Source organism: Macaca fascicularis, chromosome 13 (genome assembly GCF_037993035.2).
Source record: "Macaca fascicularis isolate 582-1 chromosome 13, T2T-MFA8v1.1".
NCBI lineage: Eukaryota > Metazoa > Chordata > Mammalia > Primates > Cercopithecidae > Macaca > Macaca fascicularis.
Window position 1 is genome coordinate 52,914,908 of NC_088387.1, and position 25,031 is coordinate 52,939,938.

At 40.5% G+C, this 25,031-nt stretch overlaps 1 protein-coding gene across 1 annotated transcript in view; it reads right to left on the bottom strand.

The window, feature by feature from the left end:
* ANTXR1 (ANTXR cell adhesion molecule 1) overlaps window positions 1-25,031 on the bottom strand; it is a 238,011-nt gene that overhangs the window by 207,068 nt on the left and 5,912 nt on the right. Inside the window, exon 2 of the mRNA XM_045369174.2 lies at window positions 3,905-3,976. Within this exon, the coding sequence (XP_045225109.1) occupies window positions 3,905-3,976 (72 nt within the window). The remainder of the gene's footprint in view (window positions 1-3,904; window positions 3,977-25,031) is intronic.

A 25,031-nucleotide genomic window follows, 5' to 3' on the forward strand; every position in this document is an offset into this window, starting at 1 on the left:
GGACGAACTTGTTTCTCAGTCTGCAAGATGGACCATCAGACTGCAGTGGATTCAGCAATGAAATGCCGTTCTGTGTGTCCAACTTGTTCTTCCATGATAACATCAATCTATTTCTTCATAATGCAATAACCTCCCATACCTGATCAGGCTCTGAACCTTATAGTTCCAGTTCCCCAAGTGTTTCTCAAACCTGCCTCACTTCCTGTATCTTAGCTTAGGATCCTGGCCTCAATCGTCTGACCACTACAATTTCCTAGCTGGTGTCTTGCCTAGGAAGGTTCTTTGCTCCAATTCACTCTTCACACTGCTCCCAGAATTATTTTCCTAAAACAAAAATTAGAACCTGTCACTTATCTGCTATAAAATTTCCGACAATTCCTACCGTCTCCCGGATAAAGTCTGCATTTATTACCATGTGCCTGATGTACCTTTGGAAGCCCTTGACTTGGTGTTTAATGTTTGACAGGAGCTCAGGCAATACCTGGTGAATTGAATATTGGTCCCTAAAACAGACCTCAGTTTTCTGTCCATGACCCCGTGCTGCCTGTGACTACTTCCCCAGCACTGGGGCAGCAGGACACCATGTTCTAAATCATAACAACAACAATCACAAGGATTAAAATAATATAATAATGGCCAACCTTACTGAGTTCTTACCAAGTGTGAGATAATAGCGATTTGCATGTATGATCTCATTATACTTGAACAATTTTATGAGATTGGTACTAATCCTGATAGTTCGTATCAAACTAATCGTTCCTATTTTCTACAAAAGGAAATTGAGGCCCTGAAAGATGAAACAATTTCCTCAAGGTTACACAGTGGGAGAGTGGTACACCTGGGGCTTGAAGTGAAGTGTTTTAATTCTAGAGCTTGGGCTCCTAAGTGCCACATTATATACTGCTTCCCTTCTATCAAGTTCAGCTCTGGAAATAATAAATTTGAAATACGGAAAATAAAGGTCTCCAAGAGGCAACTGGCATATAAGTCTAGGCTAGAGGCATAATTTGAAAGTCCTCAGTGTACTGATGTGGGCAAAGTTGTTCAGAGAGAGTGGCAGCCGTGAGGAGGGAAGTGAGCCAAATACAAAACCAACACCAGTGTGGGAAGGGCTGGCTGAGGCCAGTGAGATGGAAGCAGAACCAGAGCCAGTGGAGGAAAGGGTTTCAAGGAAGGATAAGTCTGGATCCAATGAAACCCCTGCATCCAGTGGACTAAGGGCTGCAAAGGGCTCCTGGATTTTTTCTCAGGGTCATCCCTTGGTGAGACCTTGCGAGCAAGCAGGTGAAGGGTGGGGAGGAGGGCAGATAGCAGTGGGTTAAGGAATGAATGAGAAGGATATGGAGACGGCCAGTCTTTAAAGACAAGTGAGTGAGAAACTAATAGAGAAATAGGGTCCCATCTATAGGAAGACAAGATCAAGAGATTCACTGTCATTGCTTTTTTTGGGACAAGGGGCAGGAGAGATTAACATTTGTAGACTGTGGGGAAGGAGCCAGGGGAAAGGTAGAGAAAAATACAAGACAGAAGCAAAGACCTGGAGGAGACTAGAGACAATGGGATAAAATCAGACAAAAATGGAGAGGTTGGCCTTACATGGGAGGGATACTTGGATCTCAGAGACTAGTGGGAAGGACATATGTGCATCTTTCAGGAGTAGATTGGAACTTGAACTCATGTCCACTACTCTCTGGATTCTTGGTGAAGTAGGAGGTGAGGTTCTTTGTTGATAGCGATGGGTGTGAGGTGTAGGTTGAAGGCTTGAGGAAAACAGCAAAGCATAAGAATCATTATTAGAAAAATGACAGAGGGTCAGAATAAAGATAAATAAAAGGACTCAAAATGTCAAAACTCCCACTGAGGTTAGAAATGATGTACTTATACTGGCATCAGCCACTGTTATTGAATGAATTTCCCCCTGCAGTCTCAACTGCCTTAGACTTTTTATTAAAATGAATAAATAAATGAAAATTGCCCATTCATTCACTTATTTAAAAATAGTGACTGAGCATGTACTATGTGTCTGGCACTGTTATGGGTACTCAGGCTGTGACTGTCAACAGACTACAGCCCAGCCTCTGCCTCGTGGAGTTTGGATGATGGTAAGATCTTGGCTCCACATTTTGAGGGGCTCCATGGCCAAGTAGGGTTAGCAGAGACAACCAGAGAAGGGTGCCTTCTCCGGATTAAGCCATGTCAACCTCCCGGCCCTCAGTTTCTTCATCTATAAACCAAGGGAATTGGATTAAGGGTTCTCTTAATCCCCTTCCTTGCCCCTGCCCACAATTTTCTAAGATTCTAAGATAGTGAAGAGTCTGGGATTGCTGAGGGAACTGAGAAAGATGTTGTGTGCCCACTCTAAGTCAGGTGCTGGACTAGTGGGCTTGCACATATTTTCTGTTATAAGCCTCATATATAAACTAGGGTTCAGCCAAGGTTGATGAATTGCTATGGTTGCACAATGGAACTTAGATTCAAACTTGCATCTGCCTGACTTCAAAGCCTATTCCACTAGACTCCTCCACTTCAGAGGGAACAGAAGCTCAGAAGAGCAAATCAGAGACAGAGCAGATACTGTGAAGGGTGTGGAGGCAGACTTGCTTTATATCACTGCAAAGGACCAATGGCTGTGAGTGAGGAAAGGACATCTTGGCTTAATGACAAAAAGACTTATGAAAACTGGAATTGTCCAACTATTGGATTTTTGCCTCAAAAGGCAGTGAGTTTTCACCAGAGCTATTCAAGTAGAGAGTTACACAATGCCTCCTAGGATAGGCTGGGAAGTCTCGTTCCTTTTAATTCCTAGTTTCTATGATCCTTTCAAACATTTTCTAACACCACCCATGTATTTGTTTCTCTCCTTTTCCTGTACTTTTTCTCCCTTCTGTCCTCTCAGCATCTGTTTTTCCCAATCATCTGGGTTTAGATGCTTCCTGCTGTAGCTTCCAATTTTTGGCATAACTGACAAGCCACCTCCTAATCCTTTCCCTCCAATTAGGCAGGTAGGTATGTGTTGAGGTCAATAACTGAATTTGAGGGGAACATGTCTGTCATCACCCAGGGCTCAGAGGATAACCTGTATTCTGAGACAAAGAACCTTACTCAAAGAAGAACTTTATGGTCACTCCTATCAACTGGAAGACTCTATGGAGGCCATCAGCATGAAGTGGAGTTGTGTTAGAATTTATGATGATCAGACCAATTTTGCCAGACTTTGACAACTTGCTTCAAGCACTCTATGAAAGCTGTTACTGTTGTGTTATCCCTTGGAGGCTGCACACAGCAGGGTGAAGTGACCTCACTTCCTTACTACTAAGTCCAAGACTCCCATGATATTTGCAGTGGCTATGTTCAAAACTGCATTGCCTTGCCTGGGAAAGTGATGTTGAAAATGCTCAGAGGATTCTACCTGATAGTACACACAGCTAGAGTGACCAATTATCACATTTTGCTCAGGACTAAGGAGGCTTCCCCTTAGGATGTGAGACTTTCAGTGCTAAAACTGGGAAAGTTCTGGGCAAACTGGGATGAATTGTTCATCCTACACACTGTACACCCTACACGTGAGTCCAGCTAAAATGTGCCAATTGCTGCTGCATGATGCAGTGTGCAAGAAAAATGTTAAAGGTAGTAAGAATAGGCTATTCAACAGAGAAGGGAGAATGCTAAATATTTTTGGTCTCATAACCAGATCTGGCTCCTCCCAAAAACATAAAGCCAAATGTTACTCTAAAATGTGGCAAAGATGAAAACAAAGTAAACAGTCTCTGGTCCAAGATCTGAGAGCCCACCTTAGTCAAAAAACATCCCCGAAGTATTCAGTAATTAACAGAATAGCAGACATGGACTGAGTAGTTCTCATGACAGAGAACGACAAGTGAAGAAAATGCATAGTGTTTCTCACCTGATGAATTTATGAGCCAACTGTTCCACAAAGTAATAGATTTCATTCCAGTGGTGCAGCACACTTCCTGATCTAGGAAAACAAAAGCAGGTGTTGCGTGACTCAGGTGTTTATTTGTCTTTACCTTGTATTATTTATCTTCACATTCTGTTATTTTACATTTGACCTCCCCAATAACTGGACTCGTTACTTGAAACTTCTGTGACTTTGGAAATTATTTGAAAGGCTGTTAGGGTTCTTTAAAATGTTGTAAAAGAACTCCCCTCACTCTACCTCGCACTGTCCCACCCCAAATTCACACACTCAAACCCTGAAAAACAACAGCAACAATAAACACTGGGCCCAAAGAGATTTACAAGTGAGTTTCGCATCTTCGAGAAACAGCTATTTTTGTGCTATTAAATTATTTCTCTGATTAGGGAAGAAAAACTAATCCATTTAAATGAAAATTAGCACACACGATAAACACATCCCTTCCCCAAAGGGTCCAACTTCATTTGTAAATATAGATGCAAAATCTCCAAATCCTATTAATGAAATGAATCCAGCAGGAATCCAAAAGAATAATAATTAATTAATTAGTGACGTTTATTTCAGGAAGGTAGTGATAGTTGAACATTTAAGGAAATCTAATTTAGTCATACTAATAACCAAACGAAGAATGACACAGCTTTTTGTTATACGAAAAAGGAATCCTCTTAGTGACAGAAGAGGGAAACTTTCCCTAGGACATATGGAATCGCAACATTTTCGATTTGGAAAGGGGCTTCTTTATTTCCCAAGTTTGACTTCTGTTTCACTGGTACCATTTTCTACTGCTTCAATCAGCTTATATTTTCCATAGTGCTCATATTCAGTTTGCTGCAGTGGCTCTAATTAGTTTTTTTTTTATTTGAACCCACTCTGTTTAGTAGCTGTGATGCCTCCTCCCTTTCACTTAAGGATCAGTTTCAGGTGAGCTCTACATTTCCGCTTGCCATTCTAATAACTGTTGAAGTTAGAGTTTGCTCTTTCTACTCTGACATTTTGTACTACATTTTCCACTGATTTCTGATTATTTTTATTTGCTATGCACTCATTTACAATTTTAACATCCGGAGAGCTATTTGTTGCTGTTTTTCCTTTGTTTCAAACTATTTTATAGAGATTTAAGAGAACTTTTTGCCTTCCTTTTTATGGAATGATATTCACAAGAATTCTCATTCTGATTGGGTATATTCCATTTCCAGGAGGACAATTTATTTTTCTTTGTCCCATATCCAGAAATAATACATCTGTCTGACCTGAATAAAAGTGGTACCATATGTTCTGGCCATACCATTACATACTCTGTGTCATAAGGATGTCTCACTTTCCTCAAATTAATCCAGAACTTCAATTCTAGATAATGTACATAGGGACCTTTTACAGTGATAGTCGTTGTTCCACGGTTAGAGAAAACAATTATAAATCCACCAGCACACAATTTCTGTGAATATATTCACACACACAGTCTTATTTCTTTAAAAAAATGTGAAAATAAGTTAACATTTGCTCATTTTATGTGGAGAACTCATGGGTGTTCATTATATTATCCTTTGTTCTTTTTTGAAGAACACAGATTGTTCTAGAATCTTATAACGGGTACTGTAAAAAGGGTCAAAAGCAATGATTCAATCCTAGATTCTTCTCCTCACACAAGAGATATTCATTAGAATTATGTTTTTGTGTGCTCATCTTGAACCCCACTTTGGCTAATTTGAGATGGTATTTGGCATAACCAGAGGCAGGAAGATTATACTGGGGATTTGATATTTCTTATTAACTATTAAAAATAACATCACACAGCACTATTCTAGCTGCCTAAGGTGCAGAGATGGCTAAGAAATGGTGCTTTCCCCTCAAGAACTCAGAGTTGAGTGAGGAAGACAGAAGAATTAACACGTAACCTGTCATGAAAAGTACTGCAGCTGAGGACTGTGCATTTGGAAAAAAGAAAAGGGAATGGCTCTCTGTGCCAGTGCAGGCTGTGAAGGGGGGTGGTTTTTAATCCCATTCTTCAAGGACAGTTAGAAACTTGTGAGGAAGACAGGGGAGCAAGATCATCCTTGGTGTAAAACACAGAAGTTGGGGAAGAGCAAGTGGTTTCCTGGTGCGGCACCACGCAGCCTGCAGAGGGGAGGTGAGGAGCTGGGGAGATGGGGAAGGGATCTGGAAGGAGCGTGCCAGGGTTCCCTCCTGTCAAAAGCACCCCTTTGTCTATTCTGCTCACTCAGCCTTTATACATACTCCACCTGCTTGGGATACTCATTGTCCACAGTGGCAAGCAACTCTTCATTCAAGACTCAGGTCAGTGGGTGCAGTGACTCACGCCTGTAATCCCAGCACTTTGGGAGGCCGAGGCAGGCAGATCACGAGGTCAGGAGTTCAAGATCAGCCTGGCCAACATGGCAAAACCCTGTCTCTACTAAAAATACAAAAATTAGCCAGGCATAGTGGCACATGCCTGTAATCCCAGCTACTCAGGAGGCTGAGGCAGGAGAATCACTTGAACCTGGGAAGCTGAGGTTGCAGTGAGCTGAGATCGCACCATTGCACTCCAGCCTGGGCAACAAGAGAGAAACTCCATCTCAAAAAACAAACAAACAAAAAAACGAACTCAGGTTGGTCTCTCCCTGTTGCTTTTAACCAACACAGACAGGACTCACTACCCCTGCCTTATGCTCTCAGGGCCACCGTGTCCACCTCTCTGTCAGCATCCCCTGATACTGGGTGGCAATCGGCCTTAAAGAAATTTCCCTCCCGAGCATTAGCTGTTTATTGAATGAAAGAAAGAAGAGCACAAAGAAGAAAAGCCTCTATTGCTCATGGAAGCTTCCTGATTTTTTGCCAACTGATCCTCACCTATTCTGCCTCGGCTTGGATAAACGGCCTGGGTTTGGGACTCAGATGGCTCTCACCAATTCCCGTGACTTATGTGAACTAAGAAGGCTTCCCAGATGAGTCACTGATTCTAGGGCATAACTCCTTGGTGACTGGGCCCACATGATCATCAGTAGATCTCCAAGCTGAATGGCAGCTGGAGTCTCCCACGAGCTCACCAGAACTGCACATCCTAGCCCTGGGCTTAAAGCTTTAGAAATCCTCTTTCATAAAGACCTGGCCATCCTCCTGGACAGGGTTCACTTTTATACTTCAAGTTACACAGACTGGTCTAGGGTGCCATCCTTCAGCCATGGGGTGGATGCTCTGGCCCTGGGGGTCCTGGGTGGTGATCTGGCAGAGATGGCCCAATGCTGTCCAGGTGCCTCCGAAGATATGCCACATGACTGGCTATAAGCCATTGGCCAATCCAGAATTCTACGACCCCTTTCCACTAGAATCAAGAGATTTCCTTGAAGACTGGCCATTAGTGGCCACTTCTGAAATGCAATGCTGTGTTTTGGTCCATACAACCAGGAAAATTAATCTTTGAAATTCTGGTCACTGAGGGGGTAGGGTGAGATATCTAATGCTTAGAGAGGAATCTCCAAACCTCCTTTATCCCATGTCCAATTTCTTCATCGGTAGAGAATTTCTGCTGGGAGGAATTTATACTGGGAAGATGGTTAATGGGTACAAAAAAAAATTAGAAAGAACGAATAAGACCTAGTATTTGATAGCACAAGAGGGTCGACTATAGTCAATAATAATAAATAATAATTTAATTGTACATTTAAGCATAACTTAAAAAGCATAATTGGATTGTTTGTTACACAAAGGATAAATGCTTGAGGGTATGGATACCCAATTTTACATAATGTGCTTATTTCACACTGCATGCCTGTATCAAAACACCTCATGTACCCTATAAATATATACATCCACTATGTCCCACAGAAATAAAAAAATAAAATCAGGAAATTATACTGGGAGGAGAAGCAATGTGTTGGTGACATAGGAACTTGAACTAGAATTGGGAAACTATTATTGACTCACTGTTTAAGAAGCAAGAGTTTGAAGTAAATCCTTTTTGAGTTACTATTTCCTTATTCTCAAGGAGTGGCCCTATTTCACAGCCACAAATTAATTTGCATTCTTTTACTTATTAAAGAGAGTCACCCAATGATAATTCACACTTTCAGCTTTCTTAAAACATGTCATTTTCACTATACTTCTATCTGACTGATGTAAAGTTTATACAGTTTTGATGTTCACCTGATTTGTTGATGCCAGATATAGGGAAAGATCCAAAATATATCCTTGGGTGTTGAGAAAAGTCTACATCCATAAAAAACTCTTGCTAATGGGCAAAAGCTGAATTTTCTGAAGAAGAAAATAAAATGAGAGCTTTAAGACAAAACTGGAGGCAAGGAAGCATTGACAGGCTTGCTCCTCTGCTAACAGCTGCCCTGTCGCTGCTGGAGTTTGTCACTTCATATATATAAGTGATCATTCTTTACACAATTATGTAAGCCTTGACCAAAATATATACCCTTTGAGCCACACTGGAGATGTACATAACTTGCCTCCTCAAATATCAAAGGTAAAAACAAAACCTTCTAAGATTCTAGGAACCAAACTGGGTTTGTCTTCTCTGGGTTACCCTGGGATTCCGAGGGGCCTCAGCTACTCACGGAAAAAGTGAGTAAATGGTTATCTCGATCTGCACCTTGGACTCCTTCTACTCTTTATTTCTGAAACTTCTTAACCCACACATGCAGGCATTGTCCTATCCCAAGATCAAACCACCTCTTGGAAAAAGAAAAAGGCCTATGTCCGCTGCTTGTAGTTTCAGCATGGTAGCGAGCTTGTTGGGGGTACTGCTTATATTTCTTTAACCCAAATCCCCAGTGGCAGGAGGTTTACCTGTCTGGTACTACAGTCCTCTCCCCTGCCTCACCACCACCCACCGATACCAGCTGACTTCCTATCCATGACCACTGGGACCTCAACCAGACCCCTACCCCGACCCCCGCCGCCTTCTCCCATAGGGATGAATTTGCCGGGTCTATGACTCAGTTTAGACTTTCTGTTGAAACACGTATGTCTCACCTGCACTTGGCCTTGTAACTGATCTTCTGGTGTGGAAACTGCCCTAGTGGCTACTGCCAGCATAATTGACTCAGGGTAGTTCCGACCCTGGGTTTCCTCTCAATCCTGAAGACCTAAGTGGACTCCCGTCACAACCAGGTGTTGGCTGGGGGAAATGGCAGAAAGTGGATCCAATTCCAGTTTCTTTCCACCCCACAATGTGTAGAACATGCCATTTATCACGTCAGTCTCTTTATGAGTCAATGATCTTAAACTCTGGCTATGGCGTCCTGATACCATCTTCAGATAGTATGGCCCACCCAGCCATTATCACCAAAGTTGCAGTTGGAAATTAAAACCTTCTAAGCCCAAATATAAATAGTACTAGAAAATGTTCCACTGAACTCTGTTGTAGATTTTTTTTTTCCAGAATTGTCTTTAACACGTAACTACCGGGCAAACTATAGTCACAGAGAGCTGCAGTGCCACATACTACAAATCAGAGGATATAAAAAGTCCCTAATTTTGACTCCATTAAATCCTAACTCAAATGCAGTTCTAGCCCCTGAAGGCTATCATAGGTCAGCTTGGTCTCAGGATGACACAGAGGCTCCAGGCCCCTTCCTGGGATTTTGTGCCTCTGTTTCACTGCACAAATCTCAGCAGAATTTGGAATTCAAGTAGCCTCCCAGGAATTCTGCTTGAAGACAGTCTTACAGAGTTCTGTGCTTGAAGATTCTTTCAATACACTTGGGTCCACTCAAAACCAGAGTCAATGCCCTCCCACACTATCATCTGACTTGGCCGTGGAGAAGGGCTCGCCAGACCATGGGGAGGGAAAGCCACCAGTCTTCACTGCTAGTCCCAGAAGGTTGCTGCTGAAAGCAGTTCCAGAGTGTCTTACTTATTTTTGTTTTTCTATGCTCTCTCTTGTGTTTGGAACATGATAAGAAGTCAAGAAATTTTTGTGACATTGCACTTACTGTGCGTTCCCAGTACAGGATTCTGCATGGAACCTGACACTGCCCTCAGATTATTGTTCAATTACTTCCAAGGGCCTAATATGCAAAGAGTAGAAGCAAAATAAGAACTCCAAATCTCATTCTAACTTGTTTTCTGAAGTGCATTCTTTTCTGTTTATGTGAGTTTCCAAACCTCCCTGTGGTTAAGCTCCTTAGAAAACACAGGCTCTTTCCATTAGCCACACATACAACCAGAGTCAGAAAGAATCGAGTTGGCCAAATTGAGTTTAAATTACCCTTCCTTCTTTTGAACACAGATTAGAATAGAATAAAACGGAAAAAGAAAGTTTGCAGTTGGAACCATCACCAAGAAGTCTTTTAATCCTGGAAGAGCAGAGCAGCTCTAAGGATGGAAATTATAAAACTGCCAATTTCTACTTGTCCTTAGCCCCACCCAGTTGAAGTCACTGATGTCCTCAGCGACCCACTTGGGTCCCCTGCCAATCCTGGAAGGATACAGATATGTTCGGCAGCTTCAAGCGCATGTAAGTGGGACTCACACTTAGTTCTGCTGTCAAAGACCCTGCGTTCATTTGCTGTTGTGCTCCCTTCCTGCGTTCATTTGCTGTTGTGCTCCCTTCCCAGCTTCTTCCAAGGAAAAGAGTGCACTTCAGAAAACAAGTCAGAATGAGATTTGGAGTTCTTATTTTGCTTCTACTCTTTGCATATTAGACCCTTGGAAATAACTGAACAATAATCTGAGGTCAATGCCTTCCTCTTCTTCCTCCTAGCCTTGCCCTCTCCTCTGACTGCGTGGAGTCTTAAACCTGGCCCAGGCCTTCAGGCTTTGTCCTCCTATTACTGTTTCGAGTCACAGCCATGCCTCCCTCTTGCTCAAAAAGCTTGACCTTGACCTTGCCTCCACTCCAACTTCATTAGACACTGATACAGACCCAAACTTAATCACTGAACACTGTACTTTGAGTTGGCGACGCCCACCTTGCTCCTGTCTCTGTCGCAGGGACCCCAGCACAGGGTGTCCCGCGCCACTCGACTGACTTGTGATGGAATGTCCCGTTAGTATATCTAACTGATGCCTATGGACAGAATGGAACTTATTAGTGATTTGGGAAAGCAATTTCATGGGACATTGCCAACATTAAAAAAATAGAATAGAATAAAATATAAATACCAGAATATACTGCATACAGTAACAAAAAGAATGTAATGTGTAACTTTTGTTCAATTACACATAAGTATTGTATATGTACTGTGTCAAGATGTAAAATGTATTTTTCTTGTGGATCATGATCAAAAAGGTATTACAGCAAAATATGTACTCCTTTCAACTCCACTCTGCCTTTTTCAACAGGCACATGCACACACACACACAACACATGCACACCAGGAGAACCCTAAAAACATTTTCTAATATCAACTATTGGTACTTTTGGTGCAGATTCAACACAAAAGCACTGTTGTTAAGAATACAGACAATGGGTTAGTAACCCAAAAGGTATTTCCCATAATTGAAATGCACAGCTGCGGCTCCGTTTCTCATACTCGCCAGATTCACAGAGATGAAGCCACAGTAGCCACTTTGCATCCCCCAGAAAGATCAAAGGGGGATGGGTCAACATCCTCGAGTGAGAGTGGCTGCGGATGATGTCACTTGGGAGGAAGTGACTCAGAATGAGGGCACCAAGGGAGAGGGTTTACAAATATTGTATCACAAAAGCAGCAGGTCCATTGTTGGAAATTTTGCGGGGGTGGGTAGCGAGGACGGAACGACAAACAAAAGGAAGAAAATAAAAATCACCCATTATCCCACAGCTCAGATAGAACCATTGCCTTCACTGCAGTGATTCTACTTTCAGACTTCCCGAAGCATCTTCACTTTGTGTATTTACAGGTTATGGTCTCTGCTCTTTTCACTTAATGTCATTATAGTTATGAACACATTTTTATTTCCTTCACTAATCCTTCCCAGCATCACTTGTAACATCTGCATTTTTTCCACTTTATAACTTGTATAATTATAACTTTATAATAGGTATAATTCCTTTTTGTACATTGAGTTGCTTCTACTTTTTCACATTACAAAATAATTCTGATGAGTAATTTTTAACAATATCTTTACATACATAATGGGGGTAATATTTGGAATTTTTTACTGTGCTTTTCTCTTTAGCAACTGCACGGAAAGTGACCCAACACACCCTGGTCAGTCAGAGACCTCCATCTGGGAGGAGCCACACTGGAGCAGTGGGGGATTCTGTTTTTCCAGCAGTGATGCAGAAAGGGGGAAAAAGTTAATATTTGAAATTCAAAATATGATTTTTGCAGCAAGGCAACCGGTTTGGAAGCAAGACTTTGTCAAAGAGAGATTTTCTAAATTCCTTTAGCAGTTAAAGAACCAAACTTGGAGGATTAAGATCACAATATAAGGAGGACATAATTTCCTCTTGTGTCATTTGGTGAAGAAATCCATGCCGTAGGGTAGGCAGTACAGCAGAGGGACAGAAAGCCCTTTGCTATCTGAGGATTATGAAAAGAAAAGAGAGAGGGAGGGACAGATGCTAAGAATGAGGGGTTCATGTTTGGCTCTCCAGGAGCCAATTACCCTACAGACTGTCCCCACATCAAAGTAATTAGACTGTGCAGTGAGGGTGGGCAGAGGAAGGACAAACTGATTTCATTATTGTTTTAATTTGGATGTATTTAACTATAAGCCATAATTTTTTCACATTTATGATTCATTTTTCTTTGTATCAGTTAAGATAAGTTACATAACTTGCAGAACCTGGGGTAAAATGAAAATGCAGTGTCTCTTGTTCAAAACTTATGAAATTCAAGATGGCAAGATGGCCCTTAAACCAAGGGCCAGGCCCTTTGAAATGACAGGCCCTGGGTGACTGACTGAACAGGTCCCATGCCCATGAAGCTGACCCTAGTCTCAATATTCTTGGCCCATTTTATATTCAGTTGCAAATGTTTTCTTAGTCCAGGGGTGGGCAAGCTTTTTCTGTGAAGGGCCAGACAGTAAATATTTCAGGCTCTGGGGGCCATGTGGTCTCCGTGGCAACTACTCAACTCTGCTTTTTGTAGCACAAAAGCAGCTATTGACGGTACATGAACAAAGTGAATGTGGCTGTACTACAATAAAATTTTATTTACAAAAACAGGCTGCAGGCCATAGTTTGCCAACCTATGTCCCAGACAATCACTTTCTTTCAGACTTGTTTTTTTCTAAATTTCTATATTCACTGTCATGTCTTTCTCATGACAAGATAATATACAAATCTGTATTTTTTTTCCTGACAGCTGAAGTTTTGGTGTACTTTGCTATTCATTTCCTGTTATTTATTGCTGATAATGCAGACTGGAAAAATTGTGCCTTGGGAGATATATGGAGGCATTCTTTGTGACCTAATAAATATTTCATGGGCATTTGAAAGGAAAGTTTATTCTCTGTAGGGTATAGGGTTCAAAATATATTTATTAAATCAACCTCATTAATGATGATTTATAGCCCCTATATCCTTGAATGCTTAAGTATTCAGAGATGTCTTTCAGATTCTGCTGAGATATGGTTTTCATCTTCAGCCGTCAAAAAAATTGGAGTCATCATAAACATTCTCAAATATTGAAGCCCTGTTGCATTCCTAGGATAAATTTTACTTGGTCTTAGGATATTATTCTTTTACTATACTGTTAGTTTTTTTAAAAAATGTATTTAATTTAAAATTTAAAGTTTTTATTCAGAAGTTGGTGGGAAGTTTTGTGTATGAAGGTATTATATTTGGTAGGTACGGATATTAGATATATGCTAGCTTCATAAAGTGAATTGAGAAACTTATTTTTTCCTGCTGTCTGTACACTAGTATTGAAATTTTCTGTTCCTTGAAGATGTGACAGAACTTTCTATGAAACCAACTGGTCCAAAATCTAAGGACTCTTTCACAGAAACAAATCCATCTCCTTCAAATACCCAGATTCTACTGGTGAGGGAAAGGCAACATTTGAAAGACTGAGCTTTTTACCTAAAGGGATTTTTAGAAATCACCACAATGGACTATTATCACAACTTGGGTTCAAAATTTATGGATTTCTCTCCCTCCTGCTACCCAGAAGGTGGACTTAGAAGGAAGAAAAGAGGAGTTTGGGAGCTAAGAATAAACTGCGTCTTCTTGCATATGTAAATGTAATATGAGTGATTTTTGCTACCATGCATAAAAATTTTACATTTTTCATTTTCTCTGTTGACAATCCATTCTTCCAGTTTTATATTTTGCTACAAAGTCTCACTGATGGCCTTATTATAACTTCTTTTTTTTTTTTTTTTGAGACGGAGTCTCGCTTTGTCGCCCAGGCTGGAGTGCAGTGGCCCGATCTCAGCTCACTGCAAGCTCCGCCTCCCGGGTTTACGTCATTCTCCTGCCTCAGCCTCCCGAGTAGCTGGGACTACAGGCGCCCACCGCCTCGCCCGGCTAGTTTTTTGTATTTTTAGTAGAGACGGGGTTTCACCATATTAGCCAGGATGGTCTCGATCTCCTGACCTCGTGATCCGCCCGTCTCGGCTTCCCAAAGTGCTGGGATTACAGGCTTGAGCCACTGCGCCCTCTAGAACCATTCCTTCTGTTTCTTTTATGCCATGTCTTTTTCTTAAACATTTTTTCATATATATTTTCCATTTTGATGTCAATATTTTCAGGTAATTTTTTCAGTAACTAAGTAATACAATTTTAAAATGTGTATCATTTTAAAGCCTGGCTAAGGAATTTTAAAATCACATTTCACTCAAGACCTTATAACTATTGAGCTTTTTCTGAACATCTAATGTTGTAGAGTAAAAAAACTAATGCCAGTCTGAATCTCACTTTCTTTTTTGTTGAGCCTATTTTTTTTTCTTTGTTGGAAGAATGTAGACTTTTCTATTCTTACATTTTAAGAAATTATCGAAGATTGTATGAATTGTAGACCATTTTAAAAAACTAATTAGGCTGAGTATTTTACCTAAATCTTCCAAATCTAAAGACTCCAATCTTTCTGCAACTCAGGAAAATTATCTTCCTTTTATTATTATTTTTTATTGTATCTCTTTCCCCAGAATTCTTATTTGTGTGTGTGTGTGTGTGTGTGTGTGTGTGTGTGTGTATGTGTGTGTGTGTGTGTGTGTGTGTGTATACGATATTAGATATCCTGGACCTAGTCTTTGTATTACTTTTCTCTTTTCTCATTATTTTATTTTATTTGAGACAGGGTCTTGCTCTGTTGCCCAGGCTGAAGTGTAGTGGTGTGAACTTGGCTCACTGCAATCTCCGCCTCCTGGGTTCAAGCAATTCTTGTGCCTTAGTCTCCTGAGTAGCTGGGACTGCAGGCACGTGCCACCAAGCCTGGCTAATTATTTTTGTATTTTTAGTAGCAACAGAGGGGTCTCGCCATGTTGCCCAGCCTGGTCTCGAACCCCTGACCTCAGGTAATCTGCCCACCTTGGCTTTCCAAAGTGCTGGGATTACAGGTGTGAGCCACTGCACCTGGCCTCTTTTCTCATAATTTTAATCTCTGTATCCTTTCAGCTTAAGTTCTGAGGAATTTTCTCAAACTGTCCTCTGATGAACTGAATCTATTTTTATTTTTTTTGCAATATTCAGTGTGGTGGTCATTATTTCTAATGGATTTCAATATTCAGAAACAGTGTACTTTTCCCCCAAAGTTTCTTATTTTCAGCTAGTTCCTTTCTCATGACAGACTGCTTTTGTCTGTTGATGCAATATTATTTCAAAATTTATTGAAAATACTATTTAGACATATATTTGCTTAAATTGATTCAATGGTCATTTCCACTTCTTTTGTGTAATAACTATTATATTTTATTTTTTAAAACTTTGATTCACATTTCAGATAATTTCCTGAAGAAAATTATCCCACTCCCCTTTCAAGAAGAATCTATATGTATCTGAAAATGCTTTTTTATTTTTTTCATGTGTAAGTGACATCTTGGCTGGGTATAACATTTTAGTTGATAAATCCATCAAAATTTGTTCATCAAAAATTTTATCCATCATAAAAGATTAATTGTGTCAATCAAAATTCACCATTTTATGTTCAGAGCCTTCGCAGGTACCATATGTTTTCTTCCCACTTCTAAAGTTCTTCTTTTGTCTTTTAAATTAAAGATTTTCACCAGGAAATGTCTAAGTATTAGTGTCTTTTAACGAATAATTAATTGAGATTATCACTTGATGAGCCTACTCAATCTGCATTTTCAAATTTTTCTTAAGTCAGAAGAGTTTTCTTCTATTAAAGCATTGAAATTTTCTTCTAGACTATACTTTAGCAATGCAGTTATTTGGTCCTTTGAATAGCTATTTTTTCCATTCATTATTTATCATTTTATCATTCATCATTTTCTTCTTACTGCATTTTCCTCTTCAAATTATGAGAATTCCTTAAACACGCCTGCATCATTTATTTCATTTTCTGCATTGTCAGTTCTGCTCTTTACTGCTTCTTTGGTGACTTGAAATTTTTCCACATTATTTTATATTTCCTTAACTGTTCTAGGTCCCTTATCTTCTCATTTCGTATTTTATCTCCTGTTTCACAAATTTACTGTTTTATTTAACTTAATTGAAGTCATATGGTGCTACAATTGACCTTTTCTTTTTTCGCTACTGAAAATGCTTTCCATAAATATATTATTCTTCTACCTCAGGAATTTTGTTTAATCACTTATCTTAAGGTGCTAAAGTTTTGTAGGCCCTATTTTCATCCTTGAATGTGGAAAGGTATAACTTGGCTTGGCATTTGCTTCCAAAATAACTTACACATACACACACTTGCATCATCTCACACTTATAAACTTCTCAAAGGAATTAATCTGGTGAAAAGGAGTTAGTCTTGATGGCTAAAGTAAGCTCATGTTGTTGTCCATCAGCTAGGGGAGAGTGGGGAATGGAATCAACCCCAGTCATTTCCACAAAGGAACTTCACCTTTGCAAGGGTTGTCTGCTTGTTTTGGACACAGTTACATCATTCCAGCTTGCCATATGTAGGGGCTGTTTTGGCCTGGCCTCTACTTCAGGTTTGCATTGTGCTGTACCTGGTGGCCTCATTCTTGATCCCCAGTACATCCACATAATTAAACACAAAACTCTGCTGTTTCCCTGGAGGCTCATGATCTAGTGGAAGGACTCAGCAGTGCTGGACAGGATCAGAGTCACGGAGGTGCCTGGTTTTCATAGGCATCTCTTGTGGCTTGGTTTCCCCGTTGACTCCCACAGAGCAGCTGCCTCTGCATGATGCTGATGCCCAACGGCAACAGGGCTCCAAGGAGATGGTTCTCATCTCTCTCAGGTCCCCACTGGACTGCAAACTCACTTCTAGATCTGGGATTATTCTAGGGGCTCCTCACAGATCTTTCTCTGCATATTTTTTCACAATTTGGCAACAGAGTTGAGAGTAGACCCTGGCTTGACCTCTTTCATACTCAGTCCATCTGCTTTATTTCTAGTGAATTTCTAACGCATGTGTTGCATGTCAGTGTCAACGCTCTTAGTCTCTGGACCTGATGCAGCGTCTCCTAGACACTTTCTTCGACTTTTTCTTTTGGGAGATGGGACAGTTTTAGATGACAGAGGGGGAAGGAATGAGGGAGAAGCTAAACATTTATGCTCCAGATCTTTTTCTGAGGTCATAAACTTGCTTTCTCATCTCCTGTTAAGCCTCTCAGCTCATTTTTTGTTTCAGCTCTTATGATGCCCCAAAACAGCACTTTCAAAAGTCACCAATGCCCTTATTTCTGCTAAAGTATATGGCTTTTTTTCAGTTCTCATCTTGCTGGGCCTACTTATAGTATGCCACTTATTGATCAGCAAACTGATATTTGAGTGCCTGGTTGGTCCTTTGGAGTCTATATAAAGATGAATAATTATGACACTTGACATTTACTGAGCACTTAGTAAGCAGCAGGCATTGTGCTGGGCACCTTACATTCATTGCCACTTAATAATGACAGCTAGCATTTCCAGTATGGCCACCGCTGTTCTGAGCACAACCTTATGTGACACATACTATTATTATCTCCCTTTTTCCAGGTGAGGAAACTGAGTTCATAGAGAGGTTAAACAGCTTACTCAAGGACATACAGCTAGTATGTGGTAGGGCTGAGATTTGAACCCAAGCGGCCTAAACTTAGAGTCCATGTTGAAGTCCATGCTTGTCCAAGCACTATGCTCATAAAGTCTTTCTGGGTTTAACCCTGTGCTCTTAACCATTAGGCAACACTGCCTCCCCATGGAAGGGTCAGGAAATGTACAATTACAGTTCAAAGTGTTAGGTGCTAAGATAGTGAAAGGTATTAAAGAACTTCCGCTAATTGTTATGGGAATTTGGGATTGAGGATTCCAGAAAATACTTAAAATTAGAGCACTTAAATGGAAGCAGGAGTGCTGAAATGGCTGCCCATTTTAATGGAACAAAGTGCGCAAGGTGCTTTACCTGTTTGACCTTCAATCCCCTTTCCTTTTGATACTGTCTTTTATAACAGTTAATAATCAGGATAACCATATAACTTAAAATCCAAACTGAGACATTTTTGAGAGTAAAAGAAGACATTCATAATTATGCTGGGACAACAAGCATAGACCAGGTCTGTCCTGGGCAAATTAGGATGTTTGGTCACTCTGTTAACAATGAGTTTTAACGTTTACTTATGCTTAGTGTTGTCTAATAGCATCTGAAGTTTCATTTTACCTTATATTGTTTATTATTGTGACTGGTGTACAGTTACAATTAGGATTCTTCACTTTTCTGTTATTTGCTATAGAATTCTTATTTGCTATATAATTTCTGCAAACCTGGAATCTGCATTATTTTTAATGTCAAGAGTGGTGGTAGGGGGACTATGATTCTCATCACAGTCCTTTTGCAATCAAGATATTGGGAAAGCCATCTTCCAGGAGGTCCCTACAGGTATTTATTAATTAGGGCTGCATATCATTAAGCATCAGGGGAAAATCAGGTCAGGTCACTGGATGAAACCCCAGAGGACAAACACTAAGGGTTTTTCCTCTCCATCTCTTGAAAATGGACCACTCCACGGCTTGTCATACAATATGAGTTGTTATGGAGTTAGGAGATTCTGAATAAGGAAGGAACTTTGAATGAAGAAATAACATAGAAAAGTGATTGTTCTTCTTATTATTTTTTCTTACCACAGGGAGCCCACAACTAGTAATAGGAGGGGACCATGTACTAGTAATCATCTCAAAGGATAAATGGGCAAGCATCACCTAGTAAAGATGTGTGTGGTGGTGAAGGGCATTACAGCTAAGGGCAAGAGAGGGCAAGGATTAGTTTGGGGAACTATGCAGCACAGTTTTTTGAAAATCAAAAAGATGTGGGATATGGTAAGATATGAAGTTTTGGAAATGCATAGTGACCTGAGCAATAAAGGTCTTGGACACTTTGCTGAAGAGTTTACACTTTATCCTGAAAGAGCTTTGGAGATATCTAAGGCGTAAGAGGTGACAGTTAGGGAAGATGGTATCGATATTAGATTTGTGTTCTAAAAAGATCAATTTTAGAATTGATTGTCAAGAATACAAGGTGGGGAGAGGGGTAAAGAAAGGAAGCAAAGAGACCAATTTAGAGAATATTTCACTGGAACTGGGTGAAAATGGTGAATGCCTGAGCTAAGACAATGACAAGGTAGAGAACAAGGTCAACCTGGGAGAGATATGGCAGTGGATATTGTCAGGCTTGAGTGTGAACAACAGATTACCCTCATATCTCTGGCTTAAGTAGCTAGACTTATAGTGCCACCATTCACCAAGACCATACATTGAGGAGGAGATGATTTCAGGGGAAAACATCTGAATGATCACCCCTTCCCCCACACTGAAATTCTGTACCTCCTTGCCTCACTAATACAATTCTTTGCTGGTTCTCTGACTGTTCTGCTTCTTCTCAGTTCTGTTTAGTGGATTTTCTTCTCTTGCCCAGACAATTCCTGTTAGCAATTCCTTTGGGTTGGACCTTGGCCATCTTCCTCTTCAAACTCCACCTCTTCTTGGCATTTTAAAATCCTGATATTATCTTGATATTATTTATTATCCATACCTGCATTTTCAACTATTACCCTTGGGCTTACAACACTCAAGTTTTTATTTTCAGCTCCAGGGTATCAAGTCAACTGCCTACTCAACATCTCCACGCACATGCCCTACATGTTCAGACTCAGCATGTCCACACCAACTTCTCTTTCCTTCTGATGCCTGCTCCTTACTGTTGCAACCCTTCCCTCTCCCATTCACTCACAGCCAATGGCTCATCCAATCCTGCTAATCCTTAATACAAAAGAACCCCCAATCTAATTTATTATTTTTTTCCTTCATTCCCACTGCAAACATAGATGATAGATATGTATTTCTAAAACACATACATAAGCTTGACACTTTTGTCCTTAGAAAACTTTAATCTCATAACCTATTCCTGATGGAACAAAATCCAAACTCTTTCCAGATTATTTCCCTGTCACATTCATATCACAAAGAGTATGTGTTAGTTTGCTTTCCTAAATGTTGCCTTTTTCTTTACTTTGTCACCTGACAAAATCCTGATCAACTTCCAAGCTCTAGATTCAAAGTCACCTCCTCCCTCTCATCTCAACCAAAAGTAAATTATTTCACTGTTTCCCCATCTCTTCTACAAAACTATGAGCTCCTTAAGAACTGGTACTTGTTTTAGGCATTTTGTGATTCCAGAAGTCTAGCACAGCTTGATAAATATTGAATTGATACATTCCTTATCCTAGCCAGGCAGTCCTGCTTGGAATCTATGGAGGTATCTTTTGTTAGAGGACCATATTTTCTTTCTCCAGGGGTAATTGCTAACACCACCACCACCACCATGACCACTGCCATCATCATCATTATCATCATCATCACCTCCACCTCCACCATCATCACCATATCACCATCACTGTCATCACTACCACCACCATCACTATCATCACTACTACCATTATCATTATCACTATCACTGTCACCACCACCACCATCACCATTATCCTTATCCCCATCACCATCATCATCTTCTTCATCACAACTGTCAACATCACCATAATCACCACTATCACTATCACCATCACCACCATCACCATCATCCTTATCATCACGTCCACCTCCACCACCATAACCATCACCATCACCATCTATCATCTCAGCACTCATGTGCCAAATGATTAAAGGTTTTAATCTTTACCACACTTTTGTGAGACAGACATTTTAATGCCTATTTGATTAACAATACTGAAGTTCAGAAAGGCTAAATAATTTTCCCAAGGTCACAATGCTTGGTGAAGCGTTGAGCTGATATTTAAAGCTGCTAATGCCTGATTCCGAAGTTGGCCTTCTTAAGCCCTGTGTTAAGCATTCCCGTGAGGCACATTTCATGTAGGGACACTTACGAGAAAGGAAGCAAAGGAGTGTCCTGGCTAGTAAATATCATGGCTTAAATGTATATGTACACACAGCAGGACCTGGCAACACCGAAGGGCAAAACATGGCCTCTCAGTGACCTTTGCTCTTCTGCCTTCATATTGTATGTGGCTTCTTCTGCCACCATCCAAAATAAGAGCTCTGCCTGTAGCCCAGCTACAAGGTGTGCGCTGCCTCAGCTATATCCTCACCATAAAGCCATAAGCATGAGCCATCATTATGGGGCAGCTTTTCTTGTCTTTCTGTTCAGTCTTACGACTCACTGAGGGAGGGACCTGAATCAGAATCAACTGAGAAGCTTTTCCAGAATACACATGTCCTCCTCAACCCTCTGAAGTAGTGATCTGGCCCTTGGTTGAGAACCACTAGTTTAGCATATTCGTTCCCAAGGTCTACAATTTCCACTGGAGGTCTTATCATGGAAGCCTCCCAATTTCTTCCTTCAGATAAATGCCCAGATGTGGTTCTTGGGTGCTTGGAATCAACATCAATGGCATGTCCTGCTCTGCCCTGCCTTCTTTCAGTCAGGAGTTCTCAACCAAGGTAGTACCAACCTTAGAAATAAGTAGAGAGGCTGTCATGTATTGGGCATCGCAATGAACAGAAAGGCTAATGGTATTTAGAAAGCAAGGAGGAGGAAAGATAAAGCAACCTACAGTCCATTACAGGGAAACACTGTCCCATCAAAAATGCCAGCAGCACCCTCATTGAGAAGCACAAGTCAGAGCCCAGATACTCTTGATTCAAACTCAGAATCAGCCCCTGCAGTGTACAGGCATCCTCTGAGCTCTGCTGCTGCAGTGGTCTGTGTTCCATGGGCTGCTGTCTTTCCCCAGCCTTCAATTCCCTCATATTCCATAAACTACGGAAAAAGAGAGTTTTGTCTTTCAGATATATTCATGTAACACTTAGGTGGCAGGAGAGCATGTCTAATCTCCATTTCCACTTTCCATTTAATCTAATTTAATCCCCCGCCCACCTCACTGAATGTTTCACCTAAAGTATGGGGAGAATGTGGAAGGGAGGAAAAGAGAAGGAGCTACCATTGCCTCTTGGGCACATTTGAAACATCACATCTGACAGTAATTCTAGGTTGGTGAATGCTGTATATCCAAGACATGGCTCAAAACTGACCTTTCTCCAGAAGTCTTATCTCTTTATTCTCTCTCAATGGCTACTTCTTTCTTGCTTATTCAAGCCAAAGCAAATTATAATTATAGGTTTTCAGTAGAAGCTTTTATTGTCCACCCATATCTGGCTTTTCCTTCCATCTAGGCACATGGAGGATTATTCTTCAAGTCTTTTTCCATAGAGTGAGGCTATCTGACCAGTTCTGACCAATGGGCTATGAGTAGAAGGACACACATCACTGCCGGCTGGAGCATTTCATGGACAGCCAGACATCATCTAGCATTCTCGTCCCTTGCAGCCCTGATGGTGGCAGGAGGTATCAGGAAGCAGTCTCCATCAGCCTGGTTCCCAGAACCATCACCATAAGAAGAGCCCTGCTGACTCCTATCAGGCATGTAGTATATGCAGAGAATAAAACTTTGTTGTTTTGTGTGACTGAGATTCAGGGGTTATTTGTTACCACAGCATAACCTGGCCTACCTTGATTGATTCAATGTTCTTTTGCATATTTAGATTTTTTTTTTTTTTAATCTTTGTGCATAGATCATGAGTCAGAGGGGCTTGGGTTTGAGGCTTAGTTTCACCACTCAGAGTGACCTTGGGTAACCCCTCTAAACCTCGGTCTCCTCATGTGTGAAATAGTAATGATGACTGTACAGACCTTCTGGAGGTTATAAACACTAAACAAGGTCATACAGGCAAAGTGTTTACTATAGTGTCTGGCAGGTAGCAAGGGCTCAGTAAATGTTACTTCTTATTTCTTATTGATCTAAAATTGACTTTACTTGGCCTCTTTCCCAAATCCTCATTGAAGTCTTTAGCTTTGGCTGCCTGGAGTCCTTCTAACACTTTTCTCCATAAAAACCTGATAGCCTGGGACTTCTTTCTGTTTATTTTGCATTCCTTGCACCTCCCATGGCAGGACATTGCTTGCAGTAGGCGTTGTTTTATCCACGCCTGTATTGGAATACACACTTGTGATAAAAACTGAGTACGTCATCTATGCCAAATGAACGGAAGAAATCTGCTGAGTCAAATTGGAGAAATCTAATTAGTTTTTCAGTATGAACCTGACGTGTCTGAAAAACATGTCAACAAATGTTCAAATATTCTCTTTGTCTTTTATTGCAGAGTAATCAGTGGGAGAGGCGAGATCCAGTCTCTTGGCCGCATACCAAACACAGACACACGTTCTAAATTAGCATAGAGCAAATCCCATTTGCATTTATTATTACAGCCAAGTCTCCCTAATTGATCCCAGAATTTGTTTCTGGACCACGAGGAGTCCTTTAGCATTTGGACACAATTACAGGTTATCTTGGGACAGGTGCCTTCCTCCAACGCTCCTTGACACTGAGTTTAACCAGGTCTCCACAGCTAAATAAAGCAGAGGTAGTTACTTGGCTGACCCACACAGAAACACAAAACAAAACAAAACAGTTTTGCCATATTTATTTTTATTTTTGACCCATATGCCAAACCATCCAGTTTGCAGGCAGTCCTACCAACTATTGCCTGGCCTGAAAGGCCCTCTCCAAATGTGGAACTTAATTGGAGGAGCATTTAAAACCAAGCATTAAGTCCACCTCAGTACAAAAATAATAATAATAAAAGAAATTCCTGGTCCCAATAACTACTTTTCTGATGCCCTTTAAAATTATTATTTTAAAAGATAGTGTGGCAATTCCTCAAAGACCTAAAGACAAAAATATCATTCGACCCACCAATCCCATTACTGGGTATATACCCAAAATAATATAAATTGTTCTATTATAAAGACACATGTATGCATATGTTCACTGCAGCATTATTCACAATAGCAAAGGCATGAAATCAACCTAAATGTCCATTAATGATAGACAGGACAAAGAAAATGTGGTACATATACACCATGGCATTCTATGCAGCTATAAAGAAGGAGATGATGTCCTTTGCAGCAACAAAGATGGAGCCGGAGGCCATTATCCTTAGAAAACTAATGCATGAACATAAAACCAAATACCACATGTTCTCACTTATAAGTGGGTGCTAAACGATGAGAACACAGGGACACACAGAGGTGGGGCCTATCGGAGGGTGGAAGGTGAAAGGAGGGAGAAGTTCAGTAAAAATAACTAATGGGTACTAGGTTTAATACCTGGGTGATGAAATAATCTGTACAACAAAACTGCATGACATATTCTTATGTAATTTCTTTTTTTAAAATCTTTTAAGTTCAGGGTACATATGCAGAATGTGCAGGTTTGTATGCACCCCTGAACTTAAAAGTTGAGAAAAAGAAATTAGAGTATGACATGAGAAAAGAGGAGATAAAGTTGTTATTTGCAGATTATATGACTATATGTCCAGAAAACCCAAGAGAATCAACTAGGAAATTATTTGAAACAGTAAAATAATTCACAACAAAATCAACACAGATAGTTGTACTCTTTATATGTCCAAGAGAAAATAAGTTAAAAGTTAAAATGGAAGAAAATTTCCCATTACAATAACCAAAATGATCAAATACTTAGGAATGAAATTAACAATAAATATACA